This window comes from Aulostomus chinensis, chromosome 5 (genome assembly GCF_037954235.1).
Source record: "Aulostomus chinensis isolate RoL2024-O1b breed Wild chromosome 5, RoL_Achi_v1.0, whole genome shotgun sequence".
NCBI lineage: Eukaryota > Metazoa > Chordata > Actinopteri > Syngnathiformes > Aulostomidae > Aulostomus > Aulostomus chinensis.
The window spans coordinates 26,803,810-26,828,614 of record NC_141324.1 but is presented as its reverse complement, the minus strand read 5'-3'; the positions used below and the strand labels follow the sequence as shown (position 1 = coordinate 26,828,614).

Genomic DNA, 24,805 nt, shown 5'->3' with positions numbered 1-24,805 from the left:
ACATCATCCCCTAAAACAACATCACCACTACCTGCACCTGTCACCCATAACCCCCCTCCCCCAACCCCTTACCACCACCATCCATAAACCCACCCACTCCCTTCCCTTCCCTCTCCCACGTCACTCACAGTCCGGTCAGAGGGATGAGCTGGAGTGGCGTCTAGGACAGGAGCAAGGCGTGGAGCCCCAGAGCCAGAACGGGGGCCAGGCCCAGAGCAGGGGAGCCACAGGACTCACTAGGTACCACAGGCCCCTGGCTTTAAGAGCAGAGGTCAGTGCCTCCTCCCTCCTCCATCTCCCTTCCACCTGTAGGAATGAGTTGACACTGGCTCCACTGTGAGCCCCAAACATGGGCCTTCTGTCCAGTCTTGAACTCGACTACTTAAAACAAACCTGGTAGATTTTTTCACTCCAAAGCTGCCAGACACTCCAGAACACTCAACAAATCACATCGACAGAGTGCCACGGGGATGATGTATTTTTGTCGGCCCGAAAGGGATGAAAGCATCTCTGTGGGTTACCTCGGTCACAGAACACTGGGATTTGACTCTGGATTTTGGCCAAAACCGAGTTCAGTGGCCAACGATGGTCCCTGATGCTTGAAAATTTCATTTTGTAAGCTGATCTTCACAAATACGTTGGCTATAAATGTTAGACTCTGAATGAGCTACAGCACGGATGCACGACTCCTGTTTTCAGAGTGATGAAGTCGTCGTATTTAGCGACTGCTGTTTTTTTTTTTTTTTAATGTGGTATTTATTGACGTATTTCATGCCTTGGAACAGCAGCTCAAAGTTCCTGAAACTTTTACAAACCTTATTCCAGGCATTCACGCGGAAAGCCCTTCACAAGTCTCTTTTCATTTGAGACGGAGGAATTTCTTTTTAGGGCTCGCTCCTGCACCTCTCTATTGATGCGAAATATGAACCAGTGCAGAACTGTGTTCGATTTAAATTTGTTTTCCACTGTGTGTGAAACATATTACAATGATTTTGATGAAAGGTAACACAAAACTAGAGATCACTCACTGCACGCGTGGAACTGAAAGCAGAAATGTGGAAATTAATAGAGAAGTTGATGAGGTAAAATGCATTTAATATACCACATTAGGACATGTAAGACCACCTGAAATATAAATGGAACGATACAGTCTTCTTATTTTGAGAAGATCGAGTGGAAAGTTTCTGGGGTTCCGTTTTATTTGAAATGTCACTGCAAAAATGAAGCTGCTGTATGGTGATGGAGTTGGACAGTTAATTCACATCAAAAGAGAACAAATTGTACCATTTGAACTGAGCTGCATGTGCATAACTAATTAGATTCTAAAAAAAAAAAAAAAAAAAAAAATCTCAACAAAAGAAAAAAAAACGTTATTCCAGCGCCAATATCTTGAGGTGCTGAGGATAATCAGGAAGCCTCTCACGTCGAGTGACACTCCAGCCACGTTACTTTATGATCCTGAACACAAAATCACTTCCTGTACTCACGAAATATCCTCTCCCACAGCCACTGAAGTTTTGTTTAAAGTATTTTGATTTAGTATTTTTTTTTTAATGTATTTATTTATTTATTTTTACCACATGTAACCTCCTCCGTTTGTACCATGGTGAATCATTTGAGCCTTATGCCCCTGGACATGAGGCTTATTGCTCCTTTTAAAGAAACCAAGTAAAACCTGAGGTTCTTCACCTCAGAACTTCAGTTGATTTACATCACCAAGTGAGACCGTCACGTTTAAGGGTTTGAGTAAATTCAGCGTAGACACATCAGCCACGCGCGGCTACGGTATTTTCCTTCTCTCTGTCTCTTTTTTTTTTTTTTTTTACTCTCAGGCTTGTGTATGCACTCAGTGTACCGAGGCTGCGTCTGCACACTCACTGGCTCATCACTGCAGTCTGTACCGTCATGACTTGACTCAGCAAACCGAACCCGTGCAGAAGTGCAGCTCACACTAAAGTGTCACGTTACACGCCGAGAGAATCAGAGAGCGCTATCGTAAGGTTGCCGCAGCACACATCAGCTCCGATCTGTTCAGTCCTTGAGTGGCTCGGCTGTTTAATGAACTGAGTAATCGCGCGACACTCTGATTCATAATCGCTGCCTCATGCTTGTTTTCATGGAGAAATTGCCCGCTGTTATGTAACGCCGAGGACTGGCAGCGGCGAAGTGACACATAACTGTTGGAGTTGTAGCACATTTGTATGGGTTTCTTTGTGTCCCTGCGCTTTCTGCTGCAGAGTAATCTGTGAAGTGAGATGAATGAATGGGAAAGCAGCTTGGCTATGGCAGGATTAGCGATGTACTCCGGGCCTGCGTGATTTGCATTTGACATTGGGCTGACAGGGAGGCGATCCCGGGTCAGTACGCACAGAACAGCTCAACTGACTTTCAGAGGGTGACAGCGAAGGCCAGTGCACGGGGTGAGGAAAACACACGGAATTCTAAATCTCTGCAATCTCCCAATGAATCCCGTGTGTAGGTGCGTTTTTAAAGAGAGGACAGTTCGGGCATGTCTTGTGACCTGGATGAAGAGTCAGTCATTGCATTGAAACCATAAACATGAGCATCTCATTTCCTTGAGGGCATTTTCACCTGTAATAATAAAATTACACCTCTCAAATGAGATGTACTTCAGTGACGCCATGTCGATGTCACTCATCTCGAGCCAAGCGCATTCTTAGTTTCCTTAATTTATCTAAAGCAATCATTTTCTCATTCACAAAGCCTAAAACACCTTATCAGGTGTTCGGATGTTGGTGTTAATGATCAGATGGAACCGTTTCAAATAGAAATGCTTGTTCGTCTATAAGTATGTGACCGAACTCGTCCAAATAGCCGGTGAAGTAACTGCTCTGCTGTTGTGGGTTCAGCTCCGGGACGCGCCTGCCTCTGACATCCATTTTCGCCTGGATCACGAACGAAGACTGAGACCTGCACCGGAGGAACGGGAGGCTGCCGTTTCACTGCCTCAGGTACAATAATGCAGTCAGTCACGCCATGCTGGAGTCTCTTTATATTATGAACACATTCCCAGATGTACCACACTTCAGTGGCTCCGTCATCTACGCTGAAACTGAATGGCGTTTTAATTACATCCCACCAGAGCTCTTCAGAGTTATGTTCTTTAATGAATATTAATACCTGTATTTTATATTGAGATCGTGTCATCGTCAGTTTGCCACATGCAGGATCTATAAAACCAGTTTATGGAGCTACAGGGGACCAATCTGACAGAGTTCTGACCTTGAGATTAAGATCAACGGGATCTACTGATTCATATTTATTCCTGTAATCAAAGATAAAAGACAATATTGTTTGAAAGTCTGGATCTGGTCTGTTGTGAAAAGCCGAAACTGCTTGAGTTTTAGAGATGAAACAATTCAAATCCATCAACAGAAGAAATACCTTGTTCTCTCTCAAACGTGAAAATGTTCCTGGTTTTCCTACTTAGTACGTTAGGTAATGTCTTCAAATAATGGTAACTATGCAATCCATTTTCCCCTGCGAACCCCCAAAAGCCCGTATACCCAAAATCATGTATCACCTGCTTTGAGCTACACCCACAAGAACACCGTCAAAACCCCTTCCAGGGTGTTAATTCAATGATTCCCGTCTCAGCAGGAAGACGAGCATTTATGTCTGGAGGCCCAGCGAAGAGGTCTGGAGCTGCAGGGTCTTCAGAGCCATGAGGCTCCCTGGGCCCAGGAGCGAGCCGCGCTGCAACAAGAGGTCCGCCTCTTCAGACGCAACACCATCATCTTCTACATGAAGCTCAGGTGGATCCTTATGCACTGGAGGCTCGGCCTCAAGGACGACCCTGGAGAGGAGGCGGCGCATCCAGAGGTGGGTCGGTGGCTTGAGGCTCACTCTAACTTGACTATGCTGTTTCTGCTTACTTTCTCTCTTGCGTTGTGTTTTCGATGATTAGTTCGTCTTTGTTTAGGAGCGTTGCAGTCATCAGTCATGGAATGATCGTAATGATAACCTTATCCGAATTTATTACGTGAATTCACAGACATGCATCGCGTCATTTAAAATCTGTGAACTCTCAGGCGTTTTAGAGATTAGCAACATTGCCGCTGTGTCTTTACGTGTTTATGAGGTCATATAAGAATAAGTCTGATACAGGAGCTCATCAGCCTGAAGGCTGGACTCTGTGTTTGCCTTTGGGTTCAAGTTTTTACTCCAAAAACCTTGTGATCACATCAGTGTGTGACTGTGAGTGTCCCACAGGTATGATTACGAAACTGACTGCTTATTTTTCCGTGTAAACAATGTGATGGACCAGCAACAGACAACTTGTCTCTCTCTGTCTTCTGCCCCATTGCATGCTGGGATACTCTGAGTGACTTTGAGCCTGAAACAGGAAAACGAGTGCATGAATTGAAGCACAGCTTTTCATGGCCACATCATCTGTTCCAGTTTGAGAAATTGGAAGGCATCCCAGAATTGGGAGTGATAATGGAGCAGGCAGAGGGGGAGGCGGAGAGAGACGACAGACTGTGTTTACCGCCAACTCCAGGGGACGTAGCGGACCCCGTCATCCCGCTGCTGTCACCTGACCGGCACCTGCAGCATCAAAGACAGGTAATCGCCTAGTTACACCTCCTTCACCGGTCTGACTGGAAAAACTGTTGACTTTTGCTTGGAAAATGCCAGGTTTTTCCGTTTATAATACGATCAAACTCGTGCAACCTGTGCTCATTGTTTTTGTAAATCTTTAATTTTCTGTCAAAATATGAAATTTTGTGTTTGATATCAGTTTTATGTTAATATCCCAGTTTCAGGGTTTAAAAGTGAATTGATTGGCGTCACTTATGGAAATGACCTGAAATGCATTTGTTGATATTTTACTGAAGTTGTCAACCTCCAAGTTGGAATTTAGACTTTTCTTGAACGCAGCACTTTTGCCATGACACAAACAAGTCTGTGCCAATGAGTCTATATTAAATCGTATGAATCAGACAAAGACGTGTCATAGATAGAAAACTGGACATTTAGATGACTTCACTAACTGTGTCAGTTTGGACTTCCAGCTACTCGTTTCATTGTGCACAGTTTCGTTTTTGGCAGTCGCTCAGAGATGTTTGGCATGAGCTGCAAATGAGAATTCTGACCCAGATAACGACACGGAGGCAGTAATTATTTTGAGTAAATCGTGTTTTATGCCTGTAACTCTAACAAAGATGGGTTCGTCGACTAAAGGACCCGTGTTTGCTGAGGCTGCTCCGAGTTTAAACCTAACCTTAGCGTGTGTATGAGTTTGCGATCGAAACTATGTAAGCATTTTAGGTCGGATGCATTATTAAGCAGGCCAAAGTGGTCGACTTTGCCCGAATGTTGTTGTTTTTTTCTTTTTTTCTGCAACATACAGTGATCTGACATCAGAGCTCTCCAGTAAACAAGCCCAGAAGACTACTTTTAAGCTTTTATGAACCACAGCAGAAATGCAGACTTGCTTTGATACAGTAAGCATTTGCTCACATGGCTTCTACAGCCGAGCCGAGCAAGCGGCGATGATAATTCCTGCAGCAGAGTGAGATAATAGCATCTTAACTCTGGAAGAGGTCACTGAAAGTTTTGAGTTCAGAGTCTTGAATTATTTAAGGCCCAAGACAGGTGAGGGAATAATTCCACTTAATTCCTCCAGGGTCCGCGAATATCTGATACCGCTGAGTTGCTTATGGGAACTCTAACGATTTGATGATGATGGTGGAGAGGGATGTCTGACATATTGGCCCGCAGTCCCTCAAATTTATGACCTAATCCACTTCCAGGGACACAGACCATGCTAACACCAGTAGAGTTGGGATACGCATTTGGGGACAAAGCTGTGTCCCTCATTGAAAGACAGATTTTTGGGTCAGTGGTTGAGGTTAGAGCAGGGTTGTGCTAACTCTCTCCCTTGGAGGACTAAAACTGAAACTTAATGGTGGGCTGCACACACACAATGACACACTGTGCCGTTAAAATGTCTTTTGTCTATGTGCTTCTCCATTCTTTAATACTTTAATTACGCTAAACTGACTCCTGTTTGAATACTGGGGTAAAAAAAAGTTAGTCATGAGGGATCGTATTTACTTAAAGATTTTTTTTTTTTTTTTTACTTTAAAAGATAAAAACAGTGAATTGCAGCAGCTGTTTAAATTATTTTAGATAGCCTTTTTTAAATTATTATTAGGCCTGTAAATATTATTTTTTTTCTTTTTAAATCTGGTCGGTCGAATTGAACAGGCCCCAAACTGAGCAGCCCTTGGTTTGAGGAACTGAACCTGACCCCTGCTGAGTGACAGGCGGGACGTGCAGGGTCCCACCAGGCAGACTGGCTCTCATATCCCACACAGCTTAAACTCACACCCCTCCGGTGGCGTTGCACCATCCAAGGGTCCGATTAAAGATGGCTAAGATTTCAACCGCGACAGGTGACTTTTTTCAGGTGAAGGCACGCTTAACAAGAAAGACAGACATTTTTTCCTCACTTGTCGGGGTATCTAAGATGTTTCCTTTTCAACTGCGAGAGAAACACTTTTACAAACATACCCTCAGGGTGGAACTGATGACATGAAAAACGTCTGATTTTTATTTTGAAGCTCCCGCTGTTTGAGAATAGCAGGAACAAATAGTCAGATCTACTGCAGTTGCATCTGGCTTGATAGAAAATAACCCACGGGGGTTCCTCCTCTATCTATAGGTTGATCCGCGCTGTAGGTGAACTGGCATCGTCCTGTCAAGTGGCGCTGTAGTGAAAGATCTATTTGAACTCTGTGCGCCGCTTCTTCCTGCCAAGACCTGCAGACTCTCCAACCAGAGGCAAACACACACCGCCCCGAGTCGACACTTCTCCAAACATGCACTGCTCTTTCATCTGTGACCCACTGGATGTCACTGCTCAAAGAAAGCCTGAGGCTCGAAATGAAAACGTGTCAATTAAATCAAATCTCCTGCTATTTATTGCAGCTATTTGGACTGAAAAGTTGCAGTTCATCAGCGGTAATTACTGTATCACAATTAATTAGGTTTTTTTTTTTCCTTTCAGCTAATTCTTTATTGAAATACATTTTCACACAGTTAATTGCGTAAACAGTTGTCTGACAAACCACGCATTTTATTGTTATCTTCATTTTTTTGTTGCATAAAGTGGCCAACAGTTCGGTTTCTGAGTAAATCTGGATTTACTTCGATCAGTCAGGTGTTCACTCTCTTATACGTGGAGGGAAGATGTGGGAGAAATCAAGGACAAAAAAAATAGATCAGGAGACAAGATGGGAAACGATGATGTTTCAAGTCAAATTGATTTATAAAGCATCTACAAAAGAGGTCGTCCCACAGCGCTGTAAAGACAAATAAAGGACGCAGATAAAAACAGAATAAAAGTCCATCACTGATAAGGACAGAACTTGCTGACCTTGCTGTGTGTGCTGCACTCACCTTGTCTCAATGTGTGTTTTTGCTAATTGGTTTGCGTGCGTCTCCTCCGCTGTGCAGTTCGGGGAGAACAGGCGCGTGCTGCAGGCCCTGCGGTCGTTGCTGGAGGAGTTTCGAGAGGAGCTGCGGGAGGAGGAGGCGCGGCGCTGCCAACTGCAACAATCCTACGCCAATGACAAAGCTGCCTGGGAGGTCAAGTGGACAGAGATGAAGTGCCAGGTCGCCCAGGTACAGATGGCGTCTCAGCAGCTTCCTTAAAGGGACAGCGTACAATCTGGTGTCCTAATCCATGCGTGTATTCAAGAAGCAGCAAGACGACAGTAAACATGTTGTCTTCTCTAGGGATGAAATCCCACTCAGAGCCACCTTAAGTCACAAGCGCCTGACCTGTGTTTTAACAAGGCTCTCCAGTATGATTCAAAAGAGCCCTAAGGAGATGAACGACAACTGAATCTGTGCCCTCATCCGTAACTCATGTGACCAACGTATCAATGTCTAACCAACAATCAGTCGTTGAATGAAAGGAGAACAGCTTCCAATAATCCCCAAAAAAATAATAATTTGCTTGCTAATATCGTGTCTTCTCTCCATCGTTGTATGATTTAATGAACAACTAAAGCCCTGCAGGCACAGCTTCTTCCTGGAATCACATGATTTTTACTTGGTTGAAATAACAAAAGCAAACGAGATAATTCGACGAGCGCTGACTGTACCACTGCAATGGTGACCTTTTTTTTTTTTTTTTACAATATTCAACAGATTGTTGTTGTTGTTGTATCTTCTCGGTCCGTACTTCAAACCTCCACCGAGTTTACAAAAAATATTTTTTGCGTATTGCTGCCTGACTGACGAACGACACCAAGAACCCCACGAAACCACAAGGCCTCCCCCGACCAGTGACACTCATCCCATTCCTGTGTGATAAAATTTGCGAAATTAGTATATTGTACATTTCTGCATCTTTTCCTGCTCCTCCTGATTAAATAAGTCTCAATCGTTTCACACCGTTCCACATTTGGAAGTAAACAACAGACCTTTCCAGTGAGTCTAGGTGTTTCTCTGTAGAGCAAAGCGTGAAACTGTGTTCTGCTCCGTTCCGTTTCGTCTCCTGCATATGTCATTGCGTCTCCTCTTGTATCCTTGTCATATCAAGGGTTCGTCTTACACTACCTTTGTCTCAGTGTTGGCTTTTGTTGTTTTCTCGCCGATTCATCTCAGTAGCTACTTTTCCACGGAGATTCCACAGTGCCGCTAAAAAAAAAAAAAAAAAAATGACTCCACCGTTTTGCCGCCTTGCTTGTTTACGCCTCAGGAGGAGACTTTAATTTTGTCACTAATGGCAGAAGTAAATGAATAATATTGTAGGCTTTATAGGTGTTTCAAGTCATTTTGATAATGCAGTTTGTGTGGACCCCAGGAAGAATTGCAGTTACTGAGGCTAGCGGCTAACAAGGAACCTTAGGAACTATTAACAGAAGTAAAGAAGAGCGAGCTCGCGCTGAGAGGAAGCTCATTTTTGGGACGGAGAAGTGGCACAGTAACATGAAGTTAGGACCAGTGGGCTTTGTGGTCCACGTGAGCAGCGTCGTTAGAACTTCGCTGTCACAACTGTCGTTTCAGTACTGTATTTGACAAAGTTTGCGATCATCTTGAGGGTAGTAAATCTATTACTTCTTGACCTCTGCGGTATCTGATGTTATTTTGAAAACCACGCCGTCAGAGCCTTTCTCAGCACTATCTGACAAAAGGGAGCCGCCGCTATGGGAACCAATTAAGCAGTTCGAGTTTTAGAAGGGAGATAATCATTTTTAACCCTCGTACTCTTAATCTGTGTAGCCTTTACGTGGCTCATATCTTTGGAAAGAGGCGCTCAGAGGTCAATGAGAGCCTCGATGAGAACTAATTTACTTACTTTAGTCTCATACCATTTCATGTCACGCTCTGCTCCTCTGACTCGGCAATGATGCCCCGAATGTATGTTTTTCATAATTATTCAGCCCAGTGGAGCAGAGAAGGATTGTAAATGACCCCCTTTGTGTTTATAAGTGGATATCCTGTAAGGACCCATCCGTCAATATTACGCCCGTTCAGAGAGCCAGGATGTCTTGGCGGCAGACAGTTTCAGGTAAACGCAGCCCCTGGAACACACGGCAGCTCTTCCCAAGGGGGGTCCCAAGCCAGATGTGATAGAAAATCCCTCCAGCAAGTTCTAGATCCACCCCCTGGGCCTGCTCACAGTTGGACATGTCTGAAAAACCTCCAGTTGGAGGAGGATGGATTCATCCCAGTCAGATAAATGAACTTACCTGACAACGCATCTGGTGTTGCAAATCAGGCAAGAACCAATCTAATCAGGATTCTAGTAATTTGTAACCACCAGATGGTGTTTTATGAAAGTCTCTGACCTTTTGCAGACGGCTCCTATGAGTCGCTTCTCAGGGCTGATCAGGGTTCGCTGCCTCCTCCTGATGTGAAGGAGCTGGAACTCTTCCCTCCAGATGTCTGAGCCCTCCAAAGCCTGGGCACTTTCAAAATCCGTCCATTAGTCCGTTGTGATCAAACCGTGGTGCAGTTTATCCACCGGTGCGGTTCATTTGGGCACTTGTGAAAGCTCTGGTTGGGCTGCCTCTCCGAAGTGATCTTGGCCCATTTCTGATTGAACTCTGGGGCAAACCTGATCTTTGTCTGCATGTCGCATTTGTTCTTATGTAAACACAGCATCAGGTTACGTGTTAGTAAGAAGACTAACAGGGACTATTGCTGAAATCCAATGATTGCAAGCAATCTGGGCTGAAAACTTGACCAATTAGACCAACATCTGTGAGCACTGCGCCTTTATCACCCCAGTAAATGTCTTTTTTTTAGATTTGGTCCCCTTGAATTCTTGCACCAAAAATTCTTAATCCAAAAAGAACCAGTCAGGTTGATTCCTACTAGTCAAATGGACTGTAGTTGTGAAAGGGATTCCTTATATATCCTAGTGGTTGTTTATGTTGGGACTGTGGGTACCTTGTCCAGAAGAGGCAACATTCCTGGAGTCAGGCCTAGAAGCGGAGTTCACTGCGGACACAGCCCAGAAAACAACATGGAGTCACGGCTCTGCAGTAAAAGGGGTCGAGTACGTTGCCAAACAAGCGGCAGGCACGGCACCTTCGTGTGCTGACCCCTGGCATAACAAATCGGGGGATATGATTACGAGATATTTATGTCATTGCGCAGACAGCCTCATGTTTCCGACTGTGTTCGGGTGACCAAACCTCCCAAATAAATCCTTATTTTTATAATGTGTTATAACGTGCTATTATTGTGCATCTTATCCCCTCTAGAATGTAATTAGACAGTTTTAAAACCCACTGTAAAAGTATGCAAGACAAATGTAATTGGAGTTACGTAAGCTCACGTTTGAAGGCGGCCTTGACTCACTCAGCTCCAGCACTGCAGACTCGGGTTTGTAGCATTATGGCGCGAGATCAAAGCCTGTCTGAAGATTGGAAAGTGCTGTCTGTGTAGGTTCTCATTCATCCAGGTCATCGTAGATCGAAGCGAAGTAAAATCTGGTCAACTGGACGTGGGACGTTTGATATTGGAAATGATATTGGAAAGTGCTGCTCTGTCAGGGAACGAGAGGAGTGCTGCTCTGTTAGGGAACGAGAGGAGTGGCCTCCTCCTGTTGTTCTGAGGATTTCTGTGGAACATCGATAATTTCGAGTCACCCTGCAAGCATGTGAATCACTGTGTCCATGTTAGCTTCTGTTTCTGTGAATGGAATCCAACAATCAGGACAACATCTTGTGTGTTTGCTGTTTACCCAGTTGGAGGAGGAAGCGCGTGGTAAAGTGCGAGATGAGGCCCAGGGCGGTGAAGGGGATCCTGTCGAAGACCTGGAGTGGGCCTTCAAGCAGGAGCGCGAGGAGCACCAGCGTCTGCTCGCCGAGAGCCACAACACCTCGCTGGACCTCCGCTGGAAGCTGCAGCACGGAGAAAAGAGGTGGAGCCGCGAGAGGGCCGAGCTCCTGGAACACTTTGAACGGCAGAGGCAGGAGTGGGACGGCAACACCAGGGAGCTCCACCGCAAGATGGAGAGGGTGAGAGGAGGGGGAGAGATGCACTGAAATACAGTTAATGATAGAAGAAGATGGAGAGTGAAGACAGAGAGAGATTAAAAAAAGGATTAGACGGAGAGAGTTTAAGTCGGGCTCAATTGGGAGAAGAGTTTTTACACCTTTTTATCTGTTCTCAAAGTCTAGATGAACTTTTGCTCTCAGTATGTATTCTGATAGGGATTCAAGAACCAAGAAAAATGAAAATTCTGTTCCCCAACAACTAGACAATGTTATTCTGACGAGGACCTGTGATTGCAACCAACATTCCTTTCCATATTTGATTTGATTATTTTTCAGTATCTCCCGACTTGCTTTGACTTCCTCACTTGCCTAAAGCCAATTTTTACTTGCGCATATACAAAATGTCTTAATTATCAGTGGTTAATAAGTACCAAAGAGTGAAGGTCAACCGTCATTTCTTCGCGCTACAGCATCATCAGTCTCCGTCATCATTCTGTCTTTGTGGTAGAAATCATGTTTTGCTTTTTGATCACGCGAAGCAACCTAAACCTTGGACTTTTCTACTCCCTGGGAAAAAAAAAAAGAATGAATATACACAGATTTTACCATTTGAGAGCAAACTTTAAAGATCAAACTAACAAACGCGATAATTTAAAGATCTGAAGGCTCCACTTGTTGGAATGGATGCTAGAGAGAAAGAGTGACAAAGCACCAAAGGCAGTTACCATCCTGTTATGTGGTACTTCACCATTGTCAAAGCTTGATACAATAAATACAGAGCATTACTGAATAATTGATGTCCTCTGTGGGATTTAATTAGAGCCACTGCAGCGTCTCACCTCCCTTCTATGGGATGTTCAAGGGAGGAAGTGGGAGCATGCAGTGGATAATATGATATGAGGGTGAGAATATTAACATATAAAGCGGGGACAGCAGCGATAAAAGCAGAACAGAGCTCGTGTTTACCATCTTAAAAATACTACCAATGCATTATTCAGGGATGTCGCAGCAAACCATAAAGTACAGGTCACCGGCTGAAATGCTCATACAGGCAGGAGAAAGTGAATGATTAATATGGATGATCTCCTTCAACGCCAAGAATGGAGAACTCTGAATATTGCAGGTGGACTACTCAGCGGCTGAAAGCTGAGGAATACAGTATCTCTGCACTCTGTACTGTGATAGCATGTTCAGAACTTATTTAGCAGATTATAAAGTAGGACAAAGTACATCTTAAAGCATCCCTAAAAGTGTCTTTTTTTTTTTTTTGTCTTGCAAGTACCCAAAGTAGGTATCTGAAGCCCACGGTAAAGTTTTTCCCTCCTGCATTACTTCTTTGTGCCTCAGGAAGAGCCAGCCTCATGTGTTTAGCTTGAGGCTAACGGCTAAACACGTCTACAACAGTAGACAGCAGTAAAAAAAAAAAAACTGCCCCAAAATGTTTATGTACAAAATCTCAAATGCATCGTCAGGTATTTCACGTCTTCTTTATCCGGTCATGTGCTCACCAATCCACTCACTCACAGAGTGACAGGGAGGTGGTCCTGCATGAACCAACGCTTAAATGAAATTATTGTGGTTCCTTTCTCTTTTTTTGTTGTTCAAATCAAAGTGTTTTGAGAACGTAAAGAATAAATCAGGTAGAGAGTCTGGTGAACATGCCTCTGCCCTGAGCCCTGGCCAGCGGTCCAATCAGCCAGCGACTGTGGAGGTTGCGGGGGTCTGCTGAGTCTGTCGACTCATGGAAGGTGGTTCTTATTGAGCCAAAGCCTGCATGACTAAAACGTGACCCTCAGGCTGGCTTCACACTTCCCGGATAATTACAATCTGATTGTTTTGTACCTCTTTGTCTTCTGGCTCGGGTCGCTTACTCCATTTCCTAATGGCTGTCCCTGAGAATGGGAGGAGAGCTATCAGAGAATTCATACTTATTGATATGCAGGAGGAGAAAACACATCCCCAAAAGGCTAAACGGCTGTGGGTGAAGGACAGGACACTCAACAGAGAGACCAGTGTCCTTCCGAAGCATTAGAGGCCACATGTGTTGTATTATTTTGACTTTTTTGGTGACGTAGAACTATAACTAATCAGTCAAAATTTAAACACATTTTTATAAACTCACATGGCGTTGGAATTTTTTTAGACCAGTTTCACAAACGTTTCCTGAACCGTTTCAGCTTCTACACCATCCACCTCACGCTTTGCTGGCTTCTGTTGACGCAGCTTGTAAAACACAGTGAGGCCCTCGTTATTCTCCTTGTCGTGATTTCTGCTCGGAGGATTCAAAGCTCGACGTTCAGGGGAGGAATGAAAGTTTCCAGTTTTTAAAATGTTTAAATTATTTTGTTTTATATTATTGCAAGTTAGAGCGTGATGTGTTTGCCACCTTTGGGTTCTAGGTAATGGTGATGTTTTGGACATTTTATACACAACTGTGACTCTGCAATGTAAAGAATCATTAGTTTCAGCCGCTCATTTCAACCACGTCAGTGTCCAATTCCCTCTTTCACTGAGAGAAAGCATGTAGTTTTCCGATAATCCCATTACGTTCATGTGTGTGTCTCCGTGTGCAGCTGCAGAGGGAGCTGAACGGCCGCCGCGGTGAGGGCATTGACATCAAAGACAGCAGCTCAGGCCTCAGGGGTGTGTTCTCCCCTCAGGACAGCCCTTGCAACGCCCCTCGTTCACCTCGCTCTCCCCGCTCCCCTGGTACATCCACTCCTGTCCTGGTCCCCCCCACGCGCTCCCTCTCGGACTCTGAGGCCATGATGGAGGAGCAGGGGGCTGCCATGAGGCTGAAGGGCCCAAAAGAGAACCTGTTCCTGGACGCTCTGACTCTGGACCCCCTCAGCGGCCTGGAGGGCCCTCCACCCTCCAGACTGGAGAGTGAGAAGAGGTTCCCCTGCATGAAGGAGGTAAAACACTCAGTAGATGACAAATCAAAATTAAACACACAGAAATAGTTTGCATGAGGAATAAATTAGAGGTTATATTTATTTCTTCCCATGAAATTAAACATGAAATCAAAAATGTTAAATATTTTAAATAATCTGGTTACATTTTATGGTTTTACTCAATTTTCTTAGTGTAAACATATTCTGAATTCATTGTTTTTAAGTTGATTCATATTCATTTAATGTACTGCTTACCTTCCTATTTTTCCGCATGATTTGGTTGCAGGCCCTGAACGAGCTCTCCGAGAGAGAGGCTGATCCTGCCTATCCAGACGAGGAGATGAGCGGCGGCAGTTTGCTCAGGTAACTTTGTTTGAGTCAAACGGACTTCAGAAAGTCCTTTTTAAGGGGCCAAACTATTCTGGGGAAGCTGCTGTGTTTGAGAAGCGGCCTGTAGATTATTCAGCCTGCTGCTGCATTTTTGTTGCTCATACATACACATGGGTCCCTCAAGAGATCAGCTATTGATTCTGTTAACTGGTACTGGAGGTGACAGTTTTCCCTCTGGTGATTTTTTTTTTTTTTTTTTTTTTTTGGTGAAGGTTTGAGGAAACGCTCCCTGCTGTTAAATAATTCAGACAGTTTTAAAACAGCTAAATTACTCGTCAGTAAACACTCTTAAACATTTAGCTCTTTGTCAGTGTGCAGAGGGAGCCCAGCAGCATCAGGCTGCTCGTTGGGACGTTTGGTTTCTTAAAGGTGACTTGAATGTGTTTGCAGAGCCAAGTCCGTCTGCTCCATGAGCGACTTCCAGCGGTTGATGGACAGCTCGCCGTTCCTCCCTGACAAGACCCGCCACGGTCAACAGGGTCAAGATGACGTCACGCCGCCCCTGTCTCCAGACGACCTCAAGTACATTGAGGAGTTCAACAATGAGGGCTGGGACTTCCCATCATCCACCTCTGGTCTTGGTCCTACTCGGGAGGCCCGGGGAGGGGAACCTGTTCCAGATTCATTCCAACCAGCCTCCTGGTTCCTCACCACCAGCGCCAGCCTGACCACCAGCACCCTGAGCAGCCCTGACCACTGCCACAAGTCCCCTCTGAGGTGCACTGCAGCAGGGGCGGCAGGGGTGGGAGCAGAGCACTATGGGGTCCACATCCTCCACAGCCCCACTAGACATGGGGCAACTGAGCGCCCAACTTCCCAAGACCCAGACTTCCTGTACGCAAAGGGGACCAAAGCAAGAGGTGGAGGAGAAGCAGGGGTGGGAGCCAGTGGGCCAGATGAGGTGTTCAGTGGGAGGTGGCCATGTGGCCTTCTTGAGGGTGCGGGGCTAAGGACTTCTCCTAGTCAATCTCCTATCTGCCCAACAGTGGGCTACGCTGCCTCACTGGAGCTTCAGCTCTCCAGAAACATGAGCGATGACATGAAGGAAGTGGCCATCTCTGTGAGGAACGCCATCCGCTCTCCGCCAGGGCCGGTAGTCCGGGACACAGCCTGCCAAACCAACGGTTTCACCACGCGAGGGACTCAGACCACCCAGACCATCAGTGTAGGTCTGCAGACAGACCTGCTGAGGAACCTGACCAGCAGCCCTCACCGCTGTCTTACTCCTAAAGGGGGCAGCACTCCCATCTCCTCTCCGTCCCGCAGCCTCAGGAAAGTTCAGTACTCTCCAGTGGTCCAGAGTAAGTTTGAGCGACCCTGCTGCTCACCAAAGTACGGCTCGCCTAAGCTTCAGCGTAAGCTGTCCACATCCAACAAGGCAGAGCTCCCCAACACCAGCCGTGCTCCCACCCCCACCACGCCCCAGAAGGGCAACAGTGAGTCAGCGTGGGCCCGCTCCACCACCACACGGGACAGCCCCGTCCACACCACCATCAACGACGGCCTCTCCAGCCTCTTCAACATCATAGACCACACCCCCGTGGTCTACGACGCCATGCAGAAGTTCAACAAGTCCCCCAGTCGCTCTCGCCCCACGCCGCCCTCCACCTCAGAGCCCAGCCCAGCTCACGCGGCCCTCGCCACAGACCCCAGGACTGTGCAGGAATGCTTGCGGACTAGTCGCGGGCGATCCCCCAGCCCCGTGCAGTTGATAGTGGAGACACAGGGGGATAAAAATCCAGAGGTGGTAAGCATTCGCCAGGACCTGTCTGCTCCTCCGGGCTACACGCTGGCTGAAAACACAGCTCGCATCCTCAATAAGAAGCTGCAGGAGCAGAGTTTTAGGGAGGAGAGGAGGCTGCAGGCTGGAGGACACAGCAGAGACGGCAGCCGGCAGGCCGACTCGGACAGAGGACAGGCTGGATGTATAGAGGTAAACACACAGACGCACCGGACTCATCGCTCCATCTTTCATTTGATCTGGGGCTCATGTTTTATGACACAGTGATTTTTTTTTTACAACCTCTCCTGGGATTTTCCTCATAAAGGTCGAAGACAAACTTTTAAGGGAGTATTAAAAGATGAAGCTTTAATCATATGCACCATCACTAAAATGTTACTGCTTTTTTTTTTTTTTCTCAGATGGAAAGCACTGACTGATGCAATGGTAATGTTAAAATACTGAACCTTCCTCAGTAATACTTCTCTTCCATATTGTACATAAAGACTTAAAGTTTCCTTTTCTTCTTCTCTGCTTCCTTCTTTGCTGTAGTGACGTGTAGTTTGGCTTTAACTCTGACTGAAGCCCGACCAAAATGAATGTCAGAAAACTGGAGAAGTGAATCATCTCACAGTAACGATGCCGTTCATCATCGGCTGTCATTTTACTACATTGTCTCAGAATCAATTTGGGCGACACGAGTTTGTTTTTTTGTTGTTGTTTTTTTGTTTTGGGGTGTTGACGATGACAGTCTTCGATATTCAGAAAAGGCTAACAGAAGCGCCGGTTTCAGCGAGAGAAGGCGGCGCTCTGAGGTGATCTCCTCAACACCCACTCAGCTGTGTGTGTGTGTGTGTGTGTGTGTGTGTGTGTGTGTGGGGAGGGGGGATAAAGACAAAATGAGTTTGTGTGTCGTGTTTAAATGATGGTGTGAAATCAAACGTGACGATATGTATTCATTAGTAGCAAAAGCGGGTCATGTTTAATTAAAACTGTCCATCACAACAACGATCCTGGTGTCAAAACCATGAAATGGAGCTTCGTGATGTCCATCCACGGAGGGTGGACACGAGCAGGGTCCTCCAATCTGCAGAAAGATTTGAATCTGGTACCTGAGTGTACGGACGATTATGCAGCGTGTATGACGGCCACAGTTATAATTGAGCTAAAATAATGAAATGCAATGGTACTTCTGCGAGTGGTGTGTCAGTGTTGTAATACAGAGCCAAATGTGAATGACAGACTGGTGTGGATTTGCTTGAGTTGGGTTGTAAAGTCTGGGAGGTGTGTAATAACAATAATAATAATAATAATCAAATTATAAATCATTCAACATGAACATGAAATTAGTAAAAAAAAAAAAAAAAGAAATTTCAAAAAATTGATGTCTCAGTTCTTTTTTTATGTTTTTGTAGCATTTATTACTGTATTTTTGTAAGTTGTAATTTCCTATCCCTCCCCTTTTTTTTACTTCGATAGCATTAAAAACATAAAATGACAAAGATAATGTAAAAATAAGAAATATGATGAAGTTTAAGGTAAACAGAATAGATGATACATTTGTATTATATTATATTATATTATATATTGCAGCTCTACAGTGAGTCAGACACTCGTCTAATGGAGGTTTGAGCTCACTGATTTGCAGCAGACCCTAGCTCAAGGGTTCTCAAAGTAGGGTTTGAGGACCCCCAGGAGTCTGTGAGGTTCTTCTTCAGAATATTTAAATGCAAGTCTTCTGAGGTCTGTGTTCAGAAAGCTTCCAGCAAACCTCACATTATTTACAGTTTATCGTCGTCATCGCTGGTACGCTTCCCTGTTACCCCCCCCCCCCGCCCCTGCAAAATGGCCGGCCCCGTGTAGCAACCCCTTCGTGTTTTTTCCAGGTCTGAGGTGAATGAGTGTGTGTGTGTGCGTGCATGTGTCCCCTAATGTCTCCTGCTCTACTGCTCTGCTTCTGAAATGCAGACTGATCATGTAGCTCCTCTTCCTCGTTGCCCAGTGTTACTGATTAACATTTCCCGCTCTATCTTCCCTCCTCCCCCCTCTCCCCCCTTCCCCCCTGGGCGTTATCTCTCCCCCCTCCTCCCTGTTCGCTGTGCTCTGATCCAGAACCACACTGTCATACTAACAACTCCTTGGGGACTCTAACTCTGGTTGTCTCCGTGATGTAAGTTCCTCTTCCTCCTCTTTGGCGGGGGGTTTCACCAGCCACATGGACCACTCACCTCACCCCCCCTGCAAATCCTCCCTCTTCCTCCTCCTCCTCCTCCTCCTCCTCATTGATGCATGCTTCACAGGACAGCAGTGACAGTGTGTGAAGCCATCGGAGTGGTGTCAGAAGTTGTGCATCCGTTTCTTCGTCTTGGTGCGCGCATGCTCACGTGTTTTTTGGTATAAACCATTGATTTATTTAAAGGGCCATACTGCTGTTTTTGCTTATTTTAACCCATTTAACACAAATCAAATGTACCTTATGTCTTCAGATTAGATCTAAGTTACCTGCCAGCATGGCGTCAAATCAAAAAAGAAATATTTTTCATGGAACAGCGCAGCTGAGGGCTGAGATGGGTGCGATCGGTCGCCTTGTTGGTGTGTTCAGGTGCATGTAGGAAGTTGCAGCATCTTAAAATTTGTGAAGCGTTTGCTGGTCAGAGACTCTTTTCATTACGCAGGCAGGTTTGTGTTACAGCTCAGCCGGTAAAACTACATTTTTCTTAGAAATGTAATTATTGTTTTACCCTTCAGCTGCATCTCTTTTGATCTTTGATTGATCATTTTTCAAGCACAATTTAGAGTGTTAGAATAAAAAATACACCTTCAGTACTTCTACGAATGCAGTTTTCACTATTTTTAGTTTATTAGATTAATAAATCAGTTGATTATGTGGAGAAAAAAAAAAACGAATCCCTAGCTATGTTTCTGTATTACTCAATTCACTACCAAAGACTTTCCCCATTTTTCAATCACATAAAGTTGAATAAATCTTAAAGGATCATTTAAGACTTAAGTAGCTATTCTTAAACTAAATTGATACATTTTAAAGTTTTCAGGAAAAGAGAAGAAAACCGTTTTTTTTTTAAACGGCTTTTTTCTCTTTTTGCTAATTATTTCCAGAATTTTGTCGAAATTTGCCAAAAAACTCAAAAAGACCAGTTATTAAATGAACAGAAGTAACTGTTAATGGGAGAACTCCTGCAAACACAGCCGGCACGGTCCTTTAAAGCAGCTCAGCAGTCGTCAGTGTCTTGATTACTGGTCTGCGATCGCTGGACCAGTAAACATGACCCATGAGGGCAACTCTTCCAGTTTCACCCTTGCAGCCTGACACTCCTCGACTGGGCTGTTTGTACCTGGACCGTTCTAACATGTTTCTGCCAGGTTCTCCTCTTTGTCTGCTACTGGATGGTGTTTTTTTTGTTTGTTTTTGTTTATTTTTTTTACGTATTTGCCCATCTGACTTCCTCTTACAGTTCCCTCACATTTGCTCTCACACTAACAAGACCTCCAGCAGTTGAGCGATGAAGACGACTGCTAACACTCATCACCGTCTGTGCTAACACTCTCACCTCTCCGGGATGCATTTGAAGTCTTAATATTTATGATTAAATATTTGTGCATGCTTGAAGGAAAAGTCCACCTTCAGACACTCTGTACGTCTTCAGTTCGATACGTAATTGAAGTGAACAGTTTAACATTTCTCGGAAAACGTACACGTTAGATAGTTGAATAAATAAAACCTGTCTGAGAGCAAAAAACGCACATAAAAACTGGGCTGTCACTTTAACGCATTAATTAGATTAATCAATATATTTATGAAAATGAACGCAGGATTAATTATAGCACACTTGAGTGGCAATTCAATGCGAATTTTACCCAGACACAAACTTGGCCCATTGAAGGACCCGTACTTGGCAGTGGCTCGTCGCTTCCCACGAGCGTCGCTGGTCAAAGTGCCTGTTTGAGGCTCCGCCTTAAGACGCCCTGACTGAGGTTTTATTCAATCACCAATAAAAATGTGGATTTAAAATCTTCTCTTCTTAGTTTATTCATTTGATCAGTCATGCACTACACTTTTGGAATGTCCTCGAATTTAAATTCTTTATTTGGGGACCTGAAGCAGATATGAGATTAAAATGCGATTAATTAATTACAAATCCTGTCATTAATTAGATTTTGTTTTTTAATCTTCTGACAGCACCAATAAAAACATTTCTTCATTCCTGGTTGATCTGATGAAACTTTTGATTATCGTTGGTCCCAGCGAGTGACTTTTAGGAAAAGTTCCAGTTCCAGTCAGCACGTCAAAGTACCACAAATTACGCAAATGTGAGTTGAAATACACTAAAATTAATGACTGGATAGAAGTGAAAATATCTGTATTTTCATTCATTTTACTTGAAAATGAATCTGTTTTTGCTCGTAATGAGTTAAAATCAACTCTCTGTGGACCTGAGGTTGAACAGGTTGCCATATTTTCTAAAGGAAAAATTAGTGTCAAAATACCTTTATAAAAGAAGTTAAAATGTCAATAATGACACGAGAATGATAGTTCCTTCTCATTTTATTATCATAATCAGCCAAAAATCATCATCTTCTTCTTTCCAAATCGGTCAGCTCCAAATGGAACAAGTGCTTATTGTATTCCAGTGAACAAGACGCCCGGTCGAAAATCAAGTTTCTATAACTAATTGGAATGCGGCCGTAGAGTCAGGAGTTTTGACCAACCGCTAATCTATGGGGAAGGACAGGCCACCGGTAACATTACGGTTTAATCTAAACCACATTTTACCAAATTTTTGTAGAAGTCAGAATTCATTTCTGCATTTGCTTCACTTCACTTTTACTTCTGGCTGATTGGCTCTACGAAATCAAAGCTGCGGTCTGTTGAAGTGGATTTTTCCTTGAAGTCGGAAGCATCGAGGGTGAAGTAAAGTTTGATGTGACTGAGTTTCAGTGACTCCCTGAACACTGGTGCATGATCTGTGGTGTTGTGTGATCTGATGTTGCCGCGTCACAAATCTTGTATTAACCCACAAGCTGCAGCCCATTAACTGACGTGTCCGGTGGGCACAGTCTCCATCAGCTGTACGATGGGTGGAGATGTTTATTCGGTACACACGCCACCCGTCCATCTTGTTTTCCTGCCTGTTGGTCAGGACGTCCTGCAGGTTGCACTCACTTGTGGATTCATCCTTCCATCCGTCTGCTTCATTTCTACTCAGTTCTTTTGGGGTTTTTTTTGTCACGCCACTGCAGCCTGACACGTACTCAAAGCACATCTAGATTCAGTGTCCTCTCATCCTTCAGCCAGAGTCTCTAACGCCGCAGATGAGCTATTTATAAATCAGGCCAGTGGTGTGATCGCTCACCCAGTCACTCTCACATCTGACGGGGAGAAAAACTAACCCTGAGACGCGTCTCTCTCTTCTTACCGCCCTCCTTTTCTCGCTTTAGTTTGAGAGACAGATGTATAAAGATCTCTGCCATCTAAACACCGTTCATCTGTGTGTGTGCGTGTGTGTGTGTGTGTGTGAGTGTGTGTGCGCGCCGCCACAGCAGTAACACAGTTACACAGAGTCATAAACGCTTGAGCTCAGAGTCTGATGCATCTCAGCTGCTGTGTAATTGGGCCTTTGGGCACAATCCATAAATACGCACGTCATGCTTGCTTTTGGCAGGCGCCTGGAGCAGCACCAGAGCTCCTCCTCTACACTGCACACCTGTGTGGATGTCCTACTAAATGACACCAGGTCCTGCTGGGTGTTGTTTTTGTTGCCATAAAGCCTCCTTGGGTGTATGTAATTTTAAACCACCACTACTACTACTACTACTACTACTACTATTATTATTATTATTATTAGATGTTATATCATTGTAGAGGCTTTACCTTGAGATGAAGAAAGTTCCAGTGTTTACAATTTGTGCAGCTTTTGTTTTATGACATTATCGGATGTGTTAGATTTCTTTCTTTCTTTCTTTCTTTTTTTTCATTGCTTAGACCAGGAGCTGCATAACTATGCAGCTCTGATTGGTCGGTCGTTTTCTAACCCTGGGGGTTCTACCTGTGGCCGCGGGGCTCCAGAGATATGGATGGTCTCACCAGGCTGCTTTATTGATGTTGGCGGCATTTTTTTTGTGTGGTTTTTCCTTCAGTTTCCTTTCTCCCTTTCCCTTCTCTTGGACTTGTGGCACTAAGTTGGTGTCTGCTGAGGGAAGGGGAGGCGTTACATGAAGGAGGCGCCAGGTGCTGCTGTTGCTTCCTCTTATTGATTGAAACAATAGGAACGCCACGTAAACTCTCCTGAAAACGTTCTGCGTTAAATTTCGCCTCTGACATCTGTTGGTCATAGAGCAACCATCCATGCGGAGCATCAGTTATACATCTGGCCCCGCCCCCTACTCACTCTTCTCTAACTTTCTCTCATCCATCGTTCTCACATCTGTTTATTTCTTCTGGTCACGAAACGCCTCGTTGCTCTCCTCCCCATTGCTCCTCTCTCTCTCTGACAGCTACATTGTCATTGGCAGGACCTGCCTCGCTCTCCAGTGGCACCGCCCCTGGACTCCTGCTTCCTCAGACCGGCCCGTCCAGCCAACCGCCGCCCCCCCTCCCGCTGGGCTTCCCGCTCTCCCGCTTCCTCTCCCAAGTGGAGCGAGGGCACAAAGAGGAGGTTCACCTTTCCACCTCCGGGACACAGGAAACCCATCCTGGAGGGCGAGGAGCCGGCGTGAGGCCTCCGCTCTCCCTCCTCAACCTCAGCCTGCCTCTCCTGAACGGAGCCTAAAAAGACCCAGTACCTCAGAATGAACCCGAATCTAAAGACTCCTGTGAGCCTGAAGGGGGGCCGGGACCCTCCCAGTAACACCAGCTGACCATCGAGGAAAAACAACCAGAACTTCTTCAGAGAAGAACCTGGAATGTACTGTAACATCATCAACAACAAAACTACAAATCACCTAATAAACTACATTTCCATAGAAGGTGCCTGTTCACACTTGAGTTCCTCATCAGCCCACATGTGGCTACGTTTGTGTTTGTTAATACGTGAATGCGTTTTAATCATGACGTCGGCGGTTTAGTCCTGGCAACTTACGTCACTTCGTTTAAGTTTACGCCATCGCTCTTTTGTTTACACCTTTTTAACTGTACTTTGTCCTGCATCAATTTATGCTCAAACTGTTGTTTTGCTCTTATAAGAGTTCCTTCATTTTTAAAAAAAAATATTTTTTTGGTTCCACATGTCTTTAAGACGTGAAGTATTCAGAAAGGGAAACACAAGGAAACAAACAAACAAACAAAAAAACCTTCTTCTGCTTCTTCTGGTTGGAAGCAGAGACACATGATGTCATTTCTGATGCTAATATTTATGTTTACGTTGGGATGAATGTTTGGCTCCAGGAGATATGGGGGATAAACTGAATAACCTTATGCATCGCTGGAAGGCAGTTGTACAAATATCAGTCCAATATTTGCATGCCTTTTGAACACTAGCACTTTAGTGCATGTACATATGAGCTCTCGTCATTTGTGATCACTCAGCTCGATTGGGGGAGTAAAGAAAAAAGAAACCATGAGGGAAACACTTGGGCTGTTGTTTTTGTTGGTTTGACTGATATAAGATGTTTTTAAGTAAATTATTGTACCTACCAGACTGTCTTTGTACAGTTGTTACTATTGGATATGAATTATTCTTTCTTTTGACAAGAAAATGGGATTGTGGAAAAAAAAATATGAATGTTTTCAATGAAAAGTCTATGTCAAGAAGTCAATCTATAGTCTAATGTAAATATTAAATGGTATTAAAAATGAATGTGTATTTACAAGATCTCCTGTGTGTGTGTGTGTGTGTGTGTGTGTGTATGTATGCATGCATGTATATGTGTGTGTTTAAATCTGTATAATGTGTTTTAGATTCATCTCATCATGATAAAGGTTAAATACAGCCCATGATAGATTATATTCTCTTTCATTAGACCTGAGCTTGTGTTCTTGGAAGCGATGCTGACTGTGTGTGTGTGTGTGTGTGTGTGTGTGTGTGTGTGTGTGTGTGTGTGTGTGTGTGTGTGTGTGTGTATTACAGTGCAGAGCGCAGGATTACAGTGGGTCAGGGGGGACAGACACACACACAGAGAATGTGAATAAGAAGATTGTGTCCTCCCAGAAGTCAAATCCTCTTGCATCATGGTCATACATGTGCCACCTTAAATGTTTCCCTGCTTGTCACGCAAGATAAAAGCCAGACTAATAATCACGGAATATTTTATGTAAAAATATGTTTGTTTGTTTTTTAAACAAACTCAACATGTTT

General features: G+C 44.5%; 1 protein-coding gene across 7 annotated transcripts in view; it reads left to right on the top strand.

Annotated features, from left to right (window-relative positions):
- The window catches only part of mtcl1 (microtubule crosslinking factor 1), a 59,521-nt gene extending 35,191 nt beyond the window's left edge, over positions 1–24,330 (top strand). The window contains exons 6-16 of one of the 7 annotated variants that reach the window (XM_086204298.1): positions 131–271; positions 2,871–2,972; positions 3,619–3,843; positions 4,423–4,587; positions 7,486–7,653; positions 11,238–11,510; positions 14,063–14,404; positions 14,670–14,746; positions 15,164–16,706; positions 16,916–16,940; positions 23,025–23,137. In XM_086204298.1, the coding sequence (XP_086060424.1) occupies positions 131–271; positions 2,871–2,972; positions 3,619–3,843; positions 4,423–4,587; positions 7,486–7,653; positions 11,238–11,510; positions 14,063–14,404; positions 14,670–14,746; positions 15,164–16,706; positions 16,916–16,933 (3,054 nt within the window). In that variant the 3' untranslated portion in view covers positions 16,934–16,940; positions 23,025–23,137. Of the gene's footprint in view, positions 1–130; positions 272–2,870; positions 2,973–3,618; positions 3,844–4,422; positions 4,588–7,485; positions 7,654–11,237; positions 11,511–14,062; positions 14,405–14,669; positions 14,747–15,163; positions 16,707–16,915; positions 16,941–23,006 lie in introns of all 7 variants that reach the window. The other 6 variants (XM_086204299.1, XM_086204294.1, XM_086204295.1 and 3 more) reach the window with 6 other exon arrangements.
- The last annotated feature ends 475 nt before the right edge of the window (positions 24,331–24,805 follow it).